This window comes from Lepidochelys olivacea (genome assembly GCF_965140295.1).
Source record: "Lepidochelys olivacea isolate rLepOli2 genome assembly, chromosome: 2".
Lineage (NCBI taxonomy): Eukaryota > Metazoa > Chordata > Testudines > Cheloniidae > Lepidochelys > Lepidochelys olivacea.
The window spans coordinates 12,380,635-12,401,797 of NC_140412.1; the positions used below are offsets into that span (position 1 = coordinate 12,380,635).

The following is a 21,163-nucleotide window of genomic DNA, read 5'->3' on the forward strand; positions in this document are numbered from 1 at the left end:
TGCAGTAACAGGTCTGCTCTTTCACTATTGCCATTCCCCTGAGGCAAAGCAGACTGTCTGGTGCTACACATCCAGATTAGTGCTAAATTCTGGGTGCTGAAATTTGAATTCGCCGGTCAACCTGCTACCTGCACTTCTCCCCTACTACCCCAAAGCTTTCCCCTAGTGTGAGTGTACAGGAGTGGTGTACAGGAAGGAGATTGCTGCTTGTCTGGCAGACCCAGGATGGGGCTCTTGCATTCTGTCATGTCTGTTTTTTTACTGTAGAGTAATAATATTCACATCCCCGCTACTTGCAAGTACAATTATGAGATAAGCATCAGCTGAGTAAATGCTCCGGTAGCTGACACTGTCACCATGAAGTGATAAAAATTCAGCTCATGCAGTCTCCCAGTCTGCTGCCTTTAATGCCGTTGTGGACTGTGACAACTTAAGATTTCACTAACCCTTGTAACCCTCTCCTTTCAGGTTGAGAGACATTCCAGCACTCCCTTTGATAAGCAGCCGTACTTTGGGTCTTCACTTCCATCCAAGAAGAGGCTTGCACCACCATGTTCCTGTCATGTTTGACTATTTCCACCTGTCAGTGATATCTGTTACAGTACATGCCTCACTGGTAGCGTTACACCAGCCACTGATCAGGTAAAGAGCAGAGAAATGGCAATTGTGGTACAGTTCTTATGACCATGTTCACCCATCTGATAGTAGCGGCCCTTGCTTTAGAGCAGAAGGATGGACTTGTTCTTCTAGTCCTGGACTGGGATTCCGGAAGTCTGGGTTCAAATCTTGGCTCTGCCACAGACTTCCTGAGTGTCCTTGGGCAAATCACTTCATCTCTCTGTGCCCTAGTTCCCCTCCCTAAAATAGGGATAATAGCACAATCCCACTTGACAGGGATGATATGAGGATAAACTCATGGAAGATTGTGAGACGCTTAGATAAGGCAGCGTGGGGGGCATATAAGTCCCTTAGATGGACAGATGTGAGTTATTGTCATTTCTCCCTAGACTGAGATACTGCTGCGAGGTACGTAACTATTGGTGTACGTTGACTTTATAATGTGCAGTATATGTTCTCAGTTCTCCCACCTGATAGTGTTCTGCCCATGTATAGAGGAGCATAATGGGGCACAGGGAGATGTTGGCAAAACTAATAGCTATGGGGTGGGGGGAAATGGCTTTCTTCTCCTGAGAGGATTTTCAAGATTTCGAGACATTTTTTCTCATCCTGAGTCAGGAGGAAAATATGAAATCTCAAATTTTCATGAGCTGATAAACCTATTGGTTTGGGTCAACTGAAATGTTTTGTTTTGATTTTGACCTTTTTTTACTATGCATTAAATTTCCTTTTAAAAGGTTAATTGATTAAATTGAAACCCATTACTTTTCATTTCAGCAAATATTGTAATGTGACATTTCAACAATTTCAAAACATTTTTTTTTTTGGTTTGCTGGGGAATTCTTGGGAGCTGACCCTTTCCCACAGACAGTTTGAGTTTCAATAAATTGGCATTATCAGCAACTCACCCCCCGCCACCATTTTGTAAAAAAATTGCCAACCAGCTCCAGTTGTTCGGCTTAATTATTGTTTATAAAGTGTTTTGTTATCCTCTAAGGAAAGGGGCTAGAGAAGTGTAAAGTATTATTACTATGAGACATAAACAGTATGATAGGCAACTGATCTACAGCTGGGTTACTATTTAAGCTTTAAAATGTGATATTTGTGGATGTTTATGAAAAAAAGAGTGTTTTGATTTCATGCAGTGGAATGTAAATAATTTTTCGACAATACAATATATGGTCTCATTTGCTTCAGTTCATAATAATGATAATCTGAAAGTGCAATATTGTGGATTTATCTACCTCTTGATAAACATCCAGAAACTTAAATATTAATATATCATAAATTCACTAACCATAAAACAGGGTAAAATAAATAGCATAAAAGCAACTTCTGTGCCATGCATTCTCAAACAAAACCAGCCTATTAAAACCAGTATTCTTTTCTCCAAGTCCAGAGCCTTTGTGTGTATGCACACTTATCTTTGCTGTGTTTGCTGGGATCACAAAGAAAAAGGCTTAATTGTAAGAGCTTTGATCTAACAATAAGACCTTGTTTTTGCAAAGCCTCAGTAACTTTCTGATAATAAATTCCCTATCTTGTCAGAGTATATTAAGCTAAAAGCAAAGCTATTAATTTGCAGACTACAAAAAGAAAAAATCAGTGTGTGGTAGTCTTTGGTGTTTCATCATATTTTAGTTTCCTGGGAATCTTAAACTGCTTTAATGTAGATTCATAGATTCTAAGGCCAGACGGGACCATTGTGATCATCTAGTCTGACCTCCTGAATGTCACAGGTCAGAGAACTTCCCCAAAACAATTCCTAGAGCAGATCTTTTTAGAAAATCTTGCTTTAAAAATGGTCAGTGATGGAGAATCCACCACAAGCCTTGGTAAATTGTTCCAGTGGTTAATTATGCTCACTGTTAAAAATTTACCCTTATTTTATGTCTTAATTTTCTAGGTTCAACTTCTAGCCATTGGATCATATTATACTTTCTCTGCTAGACTGAAGACCCCATTATTAAATATTTTTCCCCATGTAGGTACTTATAGACTGTAATCAAGTCACCTCTTAACTTTCTCTTTGTTAGACTCAAGGAGCTCGATCTATGTAACGTAGCACTATACAGCATATTTTCTAATCCTTTAATCATTGTCATGGCTCTTCTCTGAATCCTCTCCAATTTATTAACATCCTTCTTGAATTGTGGGCACCAGAACCGGTATTCCAGCAGTGGTCGCACCAGAGCCAAATACAGAGGTAAAATAACCTCTCTTTTCCTACTCAAGATTCACCTATTTGTGCATCCCAGGATCGCATTAGCTCTTGTGGTCACAGTGTCACACTGGGACCTCATGTTCAGCCGGTTAGCCACCATGACTCCAAAATCTTTTTCAGAGTCACTACTTCCCAGGATAGAGTCCCTCTTCCTGGAAGTATGGCCTATGTTCTTTGTTCCTAGATGGGCTATGTTTACATCCAGCCATATTAAAATGCATTGTTTGCTTGCGCTCAGTTACCATGCAATCTAGATTGCTCTGAATCAGTCACCTGTCCTTTTCAGTGTCTGTGTCTTCGTATTCATAACACATTGTTTATCTGTAGAGCAATGGAAATTCTCATTCTTCCAATCTTGCTTTGTCCAGTCCAAGCTCATCCCCATCTTGGAGCCTGGCTACATTAATGAAGGAAACAACAATACATTTCAGTTCAGTTCAGACTTTCTTCCCAGATGTGGCTGTTACTATGGTTCCTCCCTCAGGACTGTTCTGTCCACACCCTAGATCCTCTCCACAAAGAGCTATCCCAATCTCACTTACATTTAAATAGGGAAATGTGACCTGTATCAGTGAGTCAACAGAGCCTATTTAATCCTTTCTAACAAGGATCACTGTTTGCCTAACTGATAGGATATTTAAGGTTAAACACTGCCTTATTACCATATTACCTCTTCCGTTATCTCTCATCATCATGGTTGGTGAAGGCAAAGATTGCAGAGTCAGAATCTCAGCTACATGGCCAGCCCAGATAGTTTTAAGCATAACTGTGGAGTACAATACATTTAGCAGCTTAGTTTTGACACAGTGAACAGCTGATTTATTAGTTACTGCAGCAGACCCGATACTCTGAAATTCCAGCTGTGTTACCAAAAGCATGTGGGATTGAATTCATTGGCACTCCAAGTATTGTTTTCTAGCCTCAAGTTTATGATTCAGCATTTCAGATGTAAATAAATGTTGGTAATGAAGATGCAGTAACCCCAGGTTTATAAGCAATGGAAGCAAATTTAGGTCTGGAATCTGGGACAGTGGAGATGCACAGTATGATCCTGTGAGGCCTTAAACCCGCTCCGCACTTGGCTTTCTAAAGCTAAGCAGCAGTTTCCCTTTTAAGTGTCACTGCAGAAAGAGGGCTAGGGGGGTGCTTTAAAGAGCAGCTAGCACTTCTCCCTGGCTTCCTCACTCAGCAGCGCTAGAGACAGAGATGAGCTGCTTTTAGTTCTTCTTTTGTCTTTAGGGAGCTGAGCCAGGAGCTGGTTACAATCTCCCAATTCAACATTGAAACTAACCTGACTAGTTAAAACCCGCCTGAGGAAATAGGAGAGAGTGAAACAGCAGAGGGCGGGCCTCATACTTCTGATGTAGATGCAAGAAGAAACGCAGTACAATAGGAATATTGTGCTCTTGGGGGTTTGTGTCCATTGCCCCAGCCTGCAGCACGTCTCTGCTCCCACTCCTGCTTCCCCCAGCAGCCAAACACTTCCCATCAATGACAAGGCCTGCCACACCACTACTCTCAAACAGTAGGGGCTTCAAACTCCTTTCCCTCCACCCCGAACCCTTTGGGTCCCCTAGTAATTGGTGCTGAATCCTTCCGCCAACTGCTATTCCAGGAGCAACATGAACAAAGTAAGATGTCTGTGGGGAATGTAAAGCAGGACTTGAGTGACATGCTCCAGGATGCTGGAAAGCAAAGGGCTGTGCTTCTTGGGACCTGATTCCTCAGCAGTCCCACAATGGAAAGAAGATAATTCCATCTGGGAAGGGAAATGGGTATCTGTGCTGAAGGGGATAAAATGTGTTGGGACAACAACACAAAACTTTTAAAATACGCACAGTTTTTGTAGGGAAACTAGGAGCAGGAAACTAAACCTGCTTTATTGGACGATGACATCCTTTGTGCTGCTTTCTCTAAACAGAAGGAAGCACATGCCACTCTGTATAAGACAAAACTGCAACGTGCAAATAGTCTCTGACGTGAGCGTCTGAACTATTGATTGTCAAATCCTTCCCTGAGTGCACTAGAAGGCCAGACCCTCTATGTTCAGCTTAGGTTGACTTGCCTTCTAATGAAAGTTCATCCAGGAACTTCAAGTGATTTCTATTTTAAAACTTCCAGGCGCTCTCTAGGCATTTGAGAGTCATGATTCCTTGTTGAATTGCCATTGTCCATAAAAACAGGACTGATAAAAGCAGAGCAGACTTTGGCACTATGCAGAATCCAATTCAAGGGCTGGCAGCATGAACTTCAGTCTTATATTCAGCAGTTCCAGGAATCCATTTGAAAACATTTGTAACCCAATTAATACAAACAAGCAACCCTTTAAATGAATCTAAATCAGCGCGGAGAGCCTTCCCTGAATGCAGCTGGCAATCGTGTTCTCTCTTGTTTATATTATAATGGAGATTTTTTTTCCTCAGTCAAGAGCACCACCACCCACACACCCGCCCACACATGCCTCTTAAAATCATAGTCAGAGGAGAAATCTCGTAACCCGCACTCAGGCAAAACTCCCAGTGCCTTCAGTGGGAGATTTGTCCATGTCAAAACAAACAGGCTGTTAGGGTTTGACCCACTTTACATCCTTTACATCTTCAGAGCACTCTATTGTAATGCACACCTTTCCCCAATGCCATCTTAGGGCTTGTCTACACTGGTACTCTACAGCTGTCAAGGTTCCTTCCCCACTCTGAACTCTAGGGTATAGATGTGGGGACCTGCATGAAAACCTCCTAAGCTTACTTTTACCAGCTTAGGTTAAAACTTCCCCAAGGTACAAATTAATTTTACCCTTGGATTTCCACTGCCACCACCAAACTTTATCTGGGTTTACTGGGAAACGTAGTTTGGACAGATCTTTCCCCCAAAAATCCTCCCAACCCTTGCACCCCACTTCCTGGGGAAGGTTTGGTAAAAATCCTCACCAATTTGCATAGGTGACCACAGACCCAAACCCTTGGATCTTAGAACAATGAAAAAGCATTCAGTTTTCTTACAAGAAGACTTTTAATAGAAATAAAGGAATCACCTCTGTAAAATCAGGATGGTAGATATCTTACAGGGTAATTAGATTCAAAACATAGAGAATCCTTCTAGGCAAAACCTTAAGTTACAAAAAAGACACACAGACAGGAATATTCATTCTATTCAGCACAGCTATTTTCTCAGCCATTTAAAGAAATCATAATCTAACACATACCTAGCTAGATTACTTACTAAATTCTAAGACTCCATTCCTGTTCTGTCCCCGGCCAAAGCATCATACAGACAGACACAGACCCTTTGTTTTTCTCCCTCCTCCCAGCTTTTGAAAGTATCTTGTCTCCTCATTGGTCATTTTGGTCAGGTGCCAGTAAGGTTACCTTTAGCTTCTTAACCCTTTACGGGTGAGAGGATTTTTCCTCTGGCCAGGAGGGATTTTAAAGGGGTTTACCCTTCCCTTTATATTTATGACAACAGCGCTGCAACTTTCTTGCTCAGGGGTGTGAAAAAACACCCCCCTGGAGCACAGCAAGTTTCAGGCAAAAAGTTCTCCCGGGTTTAGAGGCACTTTGAAGAATGCAGGTCAAATTACAACTCCTGACTCTCCTCAAGTTCCAGGGAAGGATATATGGTGTCAATAAAATATATGGTTTCAGAGTAACAGCCGTGTTAGTCTGTATTCGCAAAAAGAAAAGGAGTACTTGTGACACCTTAGAGACTAACCAATTTATTTGAGCATGAGCTTTCGTGAGCTACAACTCACTTCATCGGATGACCCAACACTCTCACAAATCTTGGGAGACAGGCCAGTCCTTGCCTACAGACTGCCCCCCAACCTGAAGCAAATACTCACCAACAACCACATACCACACAACAGAACCACTAACCCAGGAACCTTTCCTTGCAACAAAGCCCGTTGCCAACTGTGCCCACATACCTATTCAGGGGACACCATCAAAGGGCCTAATAACATTTGCCACACCATCAGAGGCTCGTTCACCTGCACATCCACCAATGTGATATATGCCATCATGTGCCAGCAATGCCCCTCTGCCATGTACATTGGTCAAACTGGACAATCTCTACGTAAAAGAATAAATGGACACAAATCAGATGTCAAGAATTATAACATTCATAAACCAGTCGGAGAACACTTCAATCTCTCTGGTCACGCAATCACAGACATGAAGGTCGCTATCTTACAACAAAAAAACTTCAAATCCAGACTCCAGCGAGAAACTGCTGAATTGGAATTCATTTGCAAATTGGATACTATTAATTTAGGCTTGAATAGAGACTGGGAGTGGCTAAATCATTATGCTAGGTAGCCTATTTCCCCTTGTTTTTTTCTACCCCCCCCCCCCCAACGTTCTGGTTAAACTTGGATTTATGCTGGAAATGGCCCACCTTGATTATCATGCACATTGTAAGGAGAGTGGTCAGTTTGGATGAGCTATTGCCAGCAGGAGAGTGAGTTTGTGTGGGGGGGGTGGGGGGGTGAGAAAACCTGGATTTGTGCTGGAAATGGTCCACCTTGATTTTCATACACATTGTGAGGAGAGTGGTCACTTTGGATAAGCTATTACCAGCAGGAGAGTGAGTTTGTGTGTGTGGTTTTTGGAGGGGGGTGGGGGGGTGAGAAAACCTGGATTTGTGCTGGAAATGGCCCACCTTGATTATCATACACATTTTAAAGAGAGTGGTCACTTTGGATGGGCTATTACCAGCAGGAGAGTGATAGTGTGTGTGTGTGTGTGGGGGGGGGGTGGAGGGTGAGAAAACCTGAATTTGTGCTGGAAATGGCCCAACTTGATGATCACTTTAGATAAGCTATTACCAGCAGGAGAGTGGGGTGGGAGGAGGTATTGTTTCATGGTCTCTGTGTATATAATGTCTTCTGCAGTTTCCATGGTATGCATCCAATGAAATGAGCTGTAGCTCACGAAAGCGCATGCTCAAATAAATTGGTTAGTCTCTGAGGTTCCACAAGTACTCCTTTTCTTTTTATTAAAATATATATATTTAAATAATAAGATTTGTCTGATCAAAGGATCTCAAAGCACTTTACAACCATTAATCACTTTAGCCTCACTACAGCTTGGTGAGGATTTACAGGTTTGTCATTTATTGGATTTATGCCCCAATACTTCCCCTACAAATAAATATCAGGTTGAATACTTAACCTGTTGCCTGTATGTTCAACACTCACATTGCTGGGGGTTGGAATTAAGGCTGTGTATTCTACTGTGAGGGAGATTAATGTGGTATGGGTAGTGTGTTTCCTCTTCGGCTGGAGGCAGAAGGAAGTTTAGAAGATGCAGAGTCAGTCTGTCTGTGGAAATGTGCTGTGTGGGAGTTAATGTTTGATTGAGAGTTGTCTCACAACTTGGCATTTCCTTATCTTTAAGGATTTGCATAGGGGCAACGTGACAATTAACCAACTGTATTCCTTTTTTAAAAAGTAGATTTTGTTTATTGAATGTATTATTATTCACTTGTCACTGATAAGGAAACTGAGGCACAGTGATAAGTGATTTGTCCATAGATCTAGCTGGTTTACTCACTTCCCATTCAGGGGAGTCCTTAACCACTAGGCAGTCCTGTCTGTGGCATGCCAATTGTAATGGCTTGGGCCAAAATTCACATATATTATCTGCATGTGTTCAAATCTGATTTTCAAAGCAAACAGAAGAAGGTGCAAATTGGAGCTGGTTTTCTGATGAAAACTGCAGTTTCCTCAAAATCAAAATGGTGTGTGAGAAAAAAAGTATTTTGTTTTTGGTTGGGTCAATTGAACTGATCTGTATCTGCTTGAGCCATAGTAGGGCCTCAGGGGATTTGTAATTTTGGATGCCTCAAGTCTTTGTTCTCTGCTAATCCTCCCTGGATTAAATCTCTCATCATTAACTATGGTCTCTCCTCTGCATGAACAGCTGTGATGCATCCTGGGAGTTATAGTCTGGCTGAGGTGCCCAGCACATAGCAAATGGGGGCATACGGCAACCCAATTACAATTCCCATGAGTCACAGCGACAGGTCAAGCAGACATAGGTTAAAATAGAACTGAGAAGAAATTAAATGTCCAGTTCAATGAAATGACATGAAGTTTCAAATAGAATTTATTGTAACTTTTTGTTCTGTGTAACAAACACACAAACAAGATATTTCAACTTTTTGTCCTGATTTGGGGCAAAATCTAGTGTTGAATTATAAGAATTTGCTGAGGATGGGAATTCTGCTTTTCAATCAGCACTAATAAACAGGAAGAAAGTTAAACATGTAAAAAACAAAGGTTCTACTTTAATTCAAGTAATGTAAAAAATAGAAAAAATACAAAAAATGAACCTGCATAATAGCTAACAGGAATTGTCTCCAAATAAGATGTTCTTTATGAGGCGTCAGTGGGACTTCAAGACTTTTCAAGCTTTTTAGTTAGTTTCCCTCAGAAAACAAGGTTTCCCAAAAAACGTTTTTTGGTTTTACGGTACCATCCCAAATCAATTTCCATAAGACCAGCACAATCAAATCCCTTCTCTGCTGTAAAGCAATAAATAAATAAATAAAAGTGACATTAAAAAGTGCTTTTCTCTCCATCAAAGTCTTTGAGAGTTTTGATAATATTCAAATGAAGGTTTTTTGTTGTCAGGTATCATTTGTTTATGCTTCTGAATGATACAATGACAGTCCTTTTACATTTTTGTGTGATTCAGGCTTTTCAACAGACCAAACCAGACTCTGTTGTCCATTGTCATGTGATTCTGAGCAATGGTTGTCCCTTTGTTCTTTGGAGTTCCTTTCTTTAGCTCACATTTTAGGTGGGCTAAATACATTGAAGTGTTGCCTGCCGCTTAGAAGCAACCTCCAGAAAACTGATTGAATCACATCCGTTAAAACATATAAACACAAGGCCAGCCAATGCGGTTTTCTCCTCCTTATGGAGTGTCCTTGTAGCAATATATCAAAGCCTGAGGAGATGTAATAAACATCATTGCAGCTCTAGAGAGAGAGAGAGAGAATGGACTCTTGGTTAAGAGGCTGAACTCTGGGTTCAGTTCCTAGTCTGCCACAGACTTGCTGTCTGACCTTGGGCTGGTCACTTAAGTCTCTCTGTGCCTCAGATTCTCATCTCTCTAAGGCTTGGTCTACACTACAGACTTAGGTCGATGTAAGCCACCTCGCATTTACCTTGTCGTTCATGTGTCCACACTTAAATTTGTCTCCCACCAATGTATGTTCCCCATTACAGCGACGCAGTAACACCAATCTTGAGACATGGCTGACGTACTGAGGTCAACGCAGCACGCATGTAGACAGATACTGCATTACTTATGTCGACTCTAGCAGTCCTGCAGCCGCTGTCCCATAATGCCCAACCCTGACCTCCCTGGTCACAATTGTTAACTCCACTGCCAGAGGGTCACAGAGACCAGAAGGCCTCATCCCTGTTAAAGCCCGCACATTTTTGAAAAGCTTTTTCCTGATTGTCCAGTTTGGCGAGCACACCTAGCGCCTCTCTATTGTTGTGTGTGGTTGTCCAGCTCACCATGCCGGCTACCCGCTCCAGACGCACGCCAGCTTGGTTTAAACAGAAAATATCGGATCTCCTGGGCCTGTAGGGAGAAGAGGCTATGCAGGCACAGCTATGGACCAGCTGTAGAAATGTGGACATATCTGAGCACATAGCAAGAGGGATGCAGGAGAATGGGCATGACAGGGACAAGCAGCAGTGCTGTGTGAAAGCGAAGGAACTGTTTCAGGTGTATTGGAAGGCCAGCAGTCGATCCGGTGCCAAACCACCTGTCTGTTCTATGAAGAGCTGCATGCCACACTTGGCGAAGACCCCATCATCGCTCCGCAGACCACCATGGATACCTCTGAGGAGGGATGTCCCTTGAATCCTCCTGAAAGATCTTAATGAAACTTTTGTGGAAGTGCTCCATGACCCTCTCTCAAAGGTGTATAGCATTGACAGCCTTATTTCTTCCTCTGCAGTAAGACACTTTCCCACCCCAGTCAACAAAAACATTGCCAGGTGCTATTGCAGTACCCAAGCTAGTAGCATATGGGCCTGGACGGCACTGGGATGCCAGCAGCAGCTGCGCTTTGTGACTTTGTTACCCTCAGGAGTGAGACATCAGCTAAAATCACTACCGTCTGGGGAAAATGGTGCCAGTCTTCAGTGCCATTGCCCTCTGTTCATAGCTTCATACAACCAAGCAGTTCCCTCCTCCTTTCCCTCACGTCAGGAGTGCTACACTCACCATGGTTAGAGCAGTGCCATGCACAAGCACTCTGAAGCAGAAGTGTCAATAAGCACGTCTTGTTTAAAACTTTGTGGGAGCAAGGAAAGGGAGTTCTGAATCTTAACTTTCGCTTTCCATTGTGACTGTACTGACAATGGTACCTCTTGGTGTTTAATCTGCAGCTGCTGCCATTGTGGCCTTGAGCAGTTCCCCCTCCACGCCCATGGAACACCTGAGCCACATGAGTAGAAAGAAGAGGACTTGGAAGGACATCGTCAATCAGACCCTGCAAGCCAGTGCTGCATCAGACCTTGAGCAAAGAGGCTGGATGCTGAACATTGCAGAGAGCCTGGAGAAGGAAAGAGCAGACAGGAGAAAGTCCCAGCAGCAGAAGGAGAGGGAGATGCACAAGGACATAATGGGGCTTCTCTGGCAGTAAACACGGATGCTGCAGACTCTTGTGGACCTCCAGGTTCAACAGTCCCAGGCTTACCTCCCTTTGCAGTCCATAGAGGACTCTATTTCATTACCTCCCTACATGCCCCCTCAACATTCCACATGCCCCATCAGGGGCCGCATGCTTACCCCCTACCACTCCACCCTGGGAGCATTACGGACAACCACAGCTTCACATACACTGACCTATGAAAACCACAGTTACTGTATATATAGGTAAAATGTACATGAATGTTCTTTCCCCTTGTTAAGTTCTCTTCCATTATATTAAGTTTTGAATGTATTTTCTTTTAAATTGCAGATTTTTTTTTGCACTGGTTTTGTTACTGAATAAAAGTCTACTATTTGGAAAATAATTCATCTTCATTAGTTCACAATGTATGTTGCAGAATGCCTTGCAGTTCTACAAGCACCCACTTGTGTTACTGTCCAACATGACACAACTCACAGAGTCAGTGAAAAACGCAGTGTAATAACCTTAAATGTACAGCAAGCTCTACAAAATTAATAGGTTCATTGACAGTGTTATGTTCATAGATGTACACCAAGCACCACATATCTCCTCACAGGCCCAAAGCAGCAAGGCCAGGTAGAGCACAGTAGACCACAATGCATGACTGTGGCTCACTGCTAAAGTGCTCTTCCAAAGCCTCGGTGAGCTGTATAGCTCTGTATTGAGCTCTTCTAATAGCCCTTGTGTCTGGTTGTTGAAACTCAGTGGACATCCACTCCACCTCCACCCCGGAGGTAACTTTTCCACCTTTGCTTCACAGATATTATGTAGGACACAGCAGGCAGCTATAATCACGGGAATGTTTTTTTTTTCCCCACTGAGATCCAATCTTGTGAGTAAACCATGCCAGCGTTCCTTCAATCTACCAAAAGCTCATTTCCCTGTCATTATGCATGTGCTGAACCAGTAGTTGAATCTTTCCTTAGTGCTGTCGAGGTGGTCAGTGTATGGCTTCATGAGCAAAGGGTAAACTGGATCCCCCAGGATCACGATTGGAATGTCAACATTCCCAGTGGTAATCTGCCGGCTAGGAAAGAAAGTCTCCGTTGTAGTTTTCTGAACAGCACTGCACACTGGGAAGTTGTCCCCTTGCTCCCAGTCACCCCTGCGCAACTTGTTTCTGCCCCACCATGCATTGCCATACTTCCCAAATGACAGTGTGCTGGATGGTGGCAGGTTGCATGCTGGGATCCCTGCCCAGGGTGCATTGCATTGTGCATCAGCACAGGCACTGCTGGTGAGTATGCCCGGCACTGACTCAAGGAACCAAGCAGGCACCCACACAAGCAATACACTAACTGTGGTGGCTTTATGCTGACCGTAACTTGCATCAACCAAGGTCTGTAGGGTAGACATGGCCTAAGACGCTAGGTATGTACTCAAAGTGGCTAGCCCCTCATGCTGCCATGACTACACTTCTGTTTTTCATGTGCTATCTGCATTAGCGAAAATGTGGGTATGTCTCCTCAAGGTGGTATTTACACCTCCCGCTCCAAATGTGCACATACCCTTATTGTGTGTCTTCAGTTCTTTGCACTCTTAGGCCAAAATGAGGTTGACATAAGCTGCATTAAGTTGATCTTGTAATGTATGTGTCTACACTACCAAGACCCTTCCACAACCTAAATGGCCAGTAAAGTCAAATTCTGTACTCTACGTCCGCGAGAGGCATAGCGCTTGATTTGACATCCATGGGTCGAAATGAGGATAGTGTAGACATCGCGTTGTGTAATTTGAATGAATTGGGCTCCAGGAGGTGTGCCACAGTACTCCGCTGTGACCGCTTCACTGTGCAGTGGAGAACACTTTGAACTCCACAGCACATCAGCCAGGTATACAGGAGGCAGCTGCTCCCCTGTTAACTTTTGAAGCCCTGGGAACTTTTGAATTTTCATTTCCTGTTTGATCAGTGTGGAGAGCTTGCCGGAGACTCAAGGCCGCAAACGTGCTCCAGCATGGAGTACACAAGAGGTGGTGGATCTTATTGCTTTGTGGGGAGAAGAACAGGCCACACTCTTAGATGCCCTAACACAGATTTAGGAGCCTAACTCTAGACTCCCATTTTTTAAACTCTAGGCCCTAGTAAGATTATTTTCACCATTTGAGATGCCAACTATTGGATATTTTCTGTGTCCTATGGAATTCTTTCCCTTTGTGAGATGTGTGGTGGTGACTTGTTATATCACTTTAAAACAAAGCCTAAGCCCTGGTCTACACTAGGACTTTAGGTCGAATTTAGCAACGTTAAATCGATTTAAACCTGCACCCGTCCACACAGTGAAGCCCTTTATTTCGACTTAAAGGGCTCTTAAAATCGATTTCCTTACTCCACCCCTGACAAGTGGATTAGCGCTTAAATCGACGTTCCCAGCTCGAATTTGGGGTACTGTGGACACAATTCGATGGTATTGGCCTCCGGGAGCTATCCCAGAGTGCTCCATTCTGACCGCTCTGGACAGCACTCTCAACTCAGATGCACTGGCCAGGTAGACAGGAAAAGAACCGCGAACTTTTGAATCTCATTTCCTGTTTGGCCAGCGTGGCAAGCTGCAGGTGACCATGCAGAGCTCATCAGCACAGGTGACCATGATGGAGTCCCAGAATCGCAAAAGAGCTCCAGCATGGACCGAACGGGAGGTACGGGATCTGATCGCTGTTTGGGGAGAGGAATCCGTGCTATCAGAACTCCGTTCCAGTTTTCGAAATGCCAAAACCTTTGTGAAAATCTCCCAGGGCATGAAGGACAGAGGCCATAACAGGGACCCGAAGCAGTGCCGCGTGAAACTGAAGGAGCTGAGGCAAGCCTACCAGAAAACCAGAGAGGCGAACAGCCGCTCTGGGTCAGAGCCCCAAACATGCCGCTTCTATGATGAGCTGCATGCCATTTTAGGGGGTTCAGCCACCACTACCCCAGCCGTGTTGTTTGACTCCTTCAATGGAGATGGAGGCAATACGGAAGCAGGTTTTGGGGACGAAGAAGATGAGGAGGAGGAGGAGGTTGTAGATAGCTCACAGCAAGCAAGCGGAGAAACCGGTTTTCCCGACAGCCAGGAACTGTTTCTCACCCTAGACCAGGAGCCAGTACCCCCTGAACCCACCCAAGGCTGCCTCCTGAAGGGACCTCTGGTGAGTGTACCTTTTAAAATGCTATACATGGTTTAAAAGCAAGCATGTGAAAGGATTACTTTGCCCTGGCATTTGCGGTTCTCCTAGATGTAGTCCTAAAGCCTTTGCAAAAGGTTTCTGGGGAGGGCAGCCTTATTTCGTCCTTCATGGTAGGACACTTTATCACTCCAGGCCAGTAACACATACTCGGGAATCACTGTAGAACAAAGCATTGCAGTGTATGTTTGCTGGCATTCAACCAAAATCCGTTCTTTCTCTCTCTGTGTTATCCTCAGGAGAGTGAGATATAATTCATGGTCACCTGGTTGAAATAGGGTGCTTTTCTTCAGGGACACTCAGTATAGCCCATTCCTGCTGGGCTGTTTGCCTGTGGCTGAACAGAAATGTTCCCCGCTGTTAGCCACAGGGAGGGGGGAAGGTTGAGGGGGTAGTCACGCGGTGGGAGGAGGCAAAATGCGACCTTGTAACGAAAGCACATGTGCTATGTATGTAATGTTAACAGCAAGGTTTACCCTGAAAGAGTGTAGCGACTGTTTTATAAAATGTGTCTTTTTAAATACCGCTGTCCCTTTTTTTTTCTCCACCAGCTGCATGTGTTTCAATGATCACAGGATCTTCTCCTTCCCAGAGGCTAGTGAAGCTTAGAAAGAAAAAAAAACGCACTCGCGATGAAATGTTCTCCGAGCTAATGCTGTCCTCCCACACTGACAGAGCACAGACGAATGCGTGGAGGCAAATAATGTCAGAGTGCAGGAAAGCACAAAATGACCGGGAGGAGAGGTGGAGGGCTGAAGAGAGTAAGTGGCGGGCTGAAGAGAGTAAGTGGCGGGCTGAAGACAGGGCTGAAGCTCAAATGTGGCGGCAGCGTGATGAGAGGAGGCAGGATTCAATGCTGAGGCTGCTGCAGGACCAAACCAGAATGCTCCAGTGTATGGTTGAGCTGCAGCAAAGGCAGCTGGAGCACAGACTGCCACTGCTGCCCCTCTGTAACCAACCGCCCTCCTCTCCAAGTTCCATAGCCTCCACACCCAGACGCCCAAGAACACGGTGGGGGGGCCTCCGGCCAACCAGCCACTCCACAACAGAGGATTGCCCAAAAAAAAGAAGGCTGTCATTCAATAAATTTTAAAGTTGTAAACTTTTAAAGTGCTGTGCTTAAAGTGCTGTGTGGCATTTTCCTTCCCTCCTCCACCACCCCTCCTGGGATACCTTGGTAGTCATCTCCCTATTTGTGTGATGAATGAATAACGAATGCATGACTGTGAAGCAGCAATGACTTTATTGCCTCTGCAAGCGGTGATTAAAGGGAGGAGGGGAGGGTGGTTAGCTTACAGGGAAGTAGAGTGAACCAAGGGGCGGGGGGTTTCATCAAGGAGAAACAAACAGAACTTTCACACTGTAGCCTGGCCAGTCATGAAACTTATTTTCAAAGCGTCTCTGATGCGTACCGCGCCCTCCTGAGCTCTTCTAACCGCCCTGGTGTCTGGCTGCGCGTAACCAGCAGCTAGGCGATTTGCCTCAGCCTCCCACCCCGCCATAAACGTCTCCCCCTTACTCTCACAGATATTGTGGAGCACACAGCAAGCAGTAATAACAGTGGGAATATTGGTTTCGCTGAGGTCTAAGCGAGTCAGTAAACTGCGCCAGCGCGCCTTTAAACGTCCAAATGCACATTCTACCACCATTCTGCACTTGCTCAGCCTGTAGTTGAACAGCTCCTGACCACTGTCCAGGCTGCCTGTGTACGGCTTCATGAGCCATGGCATTAAGGGGTAGGCTGGGTCCCCAAGGATACATATAGGCATTTCAACATCCCCAACAGTTATTTTCTGGTCTGGGAAGAAAGTCCCTTCCTGCAGCTTTTGAAACAGACCAGAGTTCCTGAAGATGCGAGCATCATGCACCTTTCCCGGCCATCCCACGTTGATGTTGGTGAAACATCCCTTGTGATCCACCAGAGCTTGCAGCACTATCGAAAAGTACCCCTTGCGGTTTATGTACTCGCCGGCTTGGTGCTCTGGTGCCAAGATAGGGATATGGGTTCCGTCTATAGCCCCACCACAGTTAGGGAATCCCATTGCAGCAAAGCCATCCACTATGACCTGCACATTTCCCAGGGTCACTACCCTTGATATCAGCAGATCTTTGATTGCGTGAGCTACTTGCATCACAGCAGCCCCCACAGTAGATTTGCCCACTCCAAATTGATTCCCAACTGACCGGTAGCTGTCTGGCGTTGCAAGCTTCCACAGGGCTATCGCCACTCGCTTCTCAACTGTGAGGGCTGCTCTCATCCTGGTATTCATGCGCTTCAGGGCAGGGGAAAGCAAGTCACAAAGTTCCATGAAAGTGCCCTTACGCATGCGAAAGTTTCGCAGCCACTGGGAATCGTCCCAGACCTGCAACACTATGCGGTCCCACCAGTCTCTGCTTGTTTCCCGAGCCCAGAATCGGCGTTCCACAGCATGAACCTGCCCCATTAGCACCATGATGCATGCATTGGCAGGGCCCATGCTTTCAGAGAAATCTGTGTCCATGTCCTGATCACTCACGGGACCGCGCTGACGTCGCCTCCTCGCCCGGTATCACGTTGCCATGTTCTGGTGCTGCATATACTGCTGGATAATGCGTGTGGTGGTTGATGTGCTCCTAATTGCCAAAATGAGCTCAGCGGCCTCCATGCTTGCCTTGGTATGGCGTCCGCACAGAAAAAAGGCGCGGAACGATTGTCTGCCGTTGCTCTGACGGAGGGAGGGGCGACTGACGACACGGCTTACAGGGTTGGCTTCAGGGAGCTAAAATCAACAAAGGGTGTGCCTGTACATCAAGGAGTATTTCAGGCAGGACTGCACGGAGGGTTCCAATAAGAAATGGTGCACCAAAGTTATCGTTGTTATTGGAACAAGGAGGTTAGCCTGGCCTCTGATTGATACATGGCTAGATTAACCTCGCTGCGCCTTCTCTGTGACTGACTGCAGTGTGATCTAGACAGGGGAGGAGGAAAATGAGTACAAAACAAATCTGGTCTATTTCTTGTTCTGACCCACTCCATCTATCCTTTACATCTTTGGCTGGCAGCAGACAAAAAAGGCGCGAAATGATTATCTGCCCTTGCTTTCACGGGGGGAGGGAGGGTGGGAACGGGGTCCTGACGATATGTACCCAGAACCACCCGCGACAATGTTTTAGCCCCATCAGGCATTGGGATATCAACCCAGAATTCCAATGGGCAGCGGAGACTGCGGGAACTGTGGGATAGCTACCCACAGTGCAACGCTCCGGAAGTCGACGCTTGCCTCTGTACTGTGGAAGCGCTCCGCCGAGTTAATGCACTTAATGCACTTAGAGCATTTTCTGTGGGGACACACACACTCGAATATATAAAACCGATTTCAAAAAAACCGACTTCTATAAATTCGACCTAATTTCGTAGTGTAGACATACCCTAAGACTTTTTAATGTGGCTTAATACCCTTCTTATTTCATGCTATTACAAGATGTGCTGTTAGTTCAGTGCTTGTGAAAACTACTTTCTAAAATCTGCAATAAATTCTGCCTGGTGGGTAGTGGGGATGGAAACCGACTCTTCCATAACTCTGACTTTTAGTAAGTGTCTTTTCCTTTTGTTTCTCCTTTCAGCTTTGCTCGTCCAGGGAAAGGGTCGTGGCTGGGTAAGGGCAGCCTGGAGACAGGACCAGACCAGTCCAGTATGTCATTAGAGAATCTAGTGTTTGGAGCTGGCTACTGCAAACCGACGTCATCTGAGGTAAGGGCAGGCCGGCAACAATGGAATGGTTACTTTTTGACTTGGAATCTATGCACTCGACTGTGACTTGGATTATCTATGCTGATACAGGGGAGAGTGAAGGAGTAAGAACCCTTCTAACAGCCCTATGTGGGATACCCTGACTTTGGGTCCAAGTGTGCAGTCCCCACCCTGGAGCAAAAGGGCAGAGGGTGTTAGAGAATGAACAGCGTCTTTGCTTCACACCCTATGCTCGTTTTCCAGCATAGCTGAGCCACCAAAGAGAGTATTGGGAGTTGCTGTGGGTAAAAGACAAGAAGCAAATTACAATCCCCTCTTTGAGGACGGAGGAGACCGGGGAGTAATTATGCCTTTGAGCATTGTCCGAGTCACCATGCCTCCTGGGTTAGTACAGCTTAGGCGCATCCCCTTGCTCAAAGCAGCACCTAGAGTAACAGTGTATGTCAAGGCTTGTTGCTTTACTAGTGACCTATAAAAAGCATTGGAATAGCAGGGTTGTTATGTTCTAGACCAGTGGTTTTCAATCTGTGGTTGGGTCTGTGGACTGCGTCTCAGGGGTCTGTGTGGTCTGCAGATCCCTGAGAGATTGTAGACTGTGTCTAAGATTTCCAGAGGGTCCAGACCTCCATGCAAATTTTTTTAGGGGGTTGCAAATGAAAAAAGCTTGAGAACCACTGATCTAGACAGCGACTCACCAAGTGCTAAGTAAGAACCTTCACTTTTTCTTAAGGTTAAGATTTTGTCATGGGTATTTCAGTAAAAGTCAGACAGGTCGTGGGCAATAAACAAAAATTCACTGAAACTTGTGACCTATCTGTGACTTTTACTAAAATTACCGAGGGGCAGAGGCGACCTGTTGAGGGGCATAGAGGGTCATGTGTGCCCCCCCCCGATTTGCTGCTTGGCTGGTATTGAGCATGCTCAGTAACACTGCTGAAGCCGGCTGCCCTCATTCTACCCCCCTGCCCACTATTGACAGGCAAAGGTTGTCTGTGGGGGTTGGAGTTGGAGCTAATAGTCTGGGACCCACTGCTGCCTTCCAGCTGTGACACAGCTCCAGCCCCGGGTGCCAACCGCCGGCCACAACTCCAGCCCCGGGGGAACAGCTCCAGCCCTGCCACAGCTCCAGCCTCGGGGGCTGACCGCTGCTGCTCCAGTCCCGCGGCAGGGGCAGAAGTCACGGATGTTCGTTAAAGTTATGGAATCTGTATCTTCCCTGACAAATCAGACTCCTGAAAGGGGTACAGTGGTCTGGAAAGGTTGAGAACCACTGGTCTACGGTATGAAAAAGGTCAAAAGTGCATTGAGATAAGCTTCACGGAGGTTTGCTATCTCATAGACCCTGTAGACAAGGCCCAACCCAGAGGTGTTGTATATGCAGTTGGCAAAGAGCTGTGGGATTCTTTGGGATCAGCCCTGTCTTACTCCCATTGACATCAGTGGGACAATTTCTACCCACTGCAGCCATGCATCTGTCACAATAAAAGTAGCATTAGCGCTCATGGTCAGAAAGTCTGATAAGAGCTTGCGAGACAGATACCTTCTCAGTCCAGTGGAAAGCATATCATATCTGCACTGCTCTGTGTGGAGACATAACACAGGGCCAGATCCTCAGCTGGAGTAATCGACATCGCTTGCTGGACATAACAGAGCTACCCCAATTTACATCAGCTAAGGAACTGGACCTTTAAATCCGACAATAAAAATAGAGAGCCAAATAGTAAACCCTTACTGCATTTTTACTCCATTTTTCTTCAACCCCGAAGCATGCAAACTGCCACACAAATCAATGAGTAGTAGCAAGCACTACGCCTAGCAGTGCGTCCGTCACAGGATGGGGCTCCTACGTTGCTTCTGCATTAGATGATTTGCAGTAATCCAAAGGGACTGTTCTCCATTCATTACTGTACCTTGCAGGCTAGCTTCTGCATATTGCCCATCAGCATTAATGGACTATAAATATTGTACTTCCGTTTCAGAGTATAGTATATAGAGTAGTATAAACAAGTCATTGTCTGTACGAAATTTTAGTTTGTACTGACTTTGCTAGTGCTTTTTATGTAGCCTGTTGTAAAAGTAGGCAGAAATTTAGACGGCTTGATATAGCCCCTGGAAGACCTCTGCGTACCCCCGCTTGAGATCCACTGCTGTAGACTACATCTGGCTTGATGCAGCTGGTCGAGGTCCACCCAAAGGCAGCTAATCTCAATGTAGTTCCCTAGCATAGACAAATCCTTCCAGGGCAGCACCACATGGGACTGGGGAGGGAGAGAAGATTTTGCCCAATTCTTTGCTAGTTGCAAAAAATTCTATGAAATATTTAAACCCCATGCCGAGCAGATGGGAACTCGGTCACAACTGAAAGCCCCCCAAGCACTAGCACTACCTGGAACTCGGGAGAACGAGGAGCTCAGCCAGCTATAATGGGATTTGAACCTATAGTTCCAGGTATAATACTGGTCAGGTTTTCGGAGTTGCTCAGTACCCGCCGAAGACAACCGTGTTCTGACAGCTGATGCTGCTACAACTCAGCTGTAACTTCCAGGAGTCTACGGAGTGCGAGGTAGATCACTCTTAAATCAACACATCAGCCTCAGATTGTGTGGAATTCCATTATTATGCAGTCACATACATTGTTTAATTATTTTCTGTTAAAACATGGATGTACCAATAGCTATAGAAACGGCTGACGTCTAACTCTCTGGCAAGGCCCAAACATATCACTCTGAAAG

General features: G+C 45.3%; 1 protein-coding gene across 1 annotated transcript in view; it reads left to right on the top strand.

The window, feature by feature from the left end:
- FAM135B (family with sequence similarity 135 member B) overlaps positions 1 to 21,163 on the top strand; it is a 318,140-nt gene that overhangs the window by 203,576 nt on the left and 93,401 nt on the right. The window contains exons 6-7 of the mRNA XM_084621351.1: positions 469 to 642; positions 18,305 to 18,431. Of these exons, the coding sequence (XP_084477477.1) occupies positions 469 to 642; positions 18,305 to 18,431 (301 nt within the window). The remainder of the gene's footprint in view (positions 1 to 468; positions 643 to 18,304; positions 18,432 to 21,163) is intronic.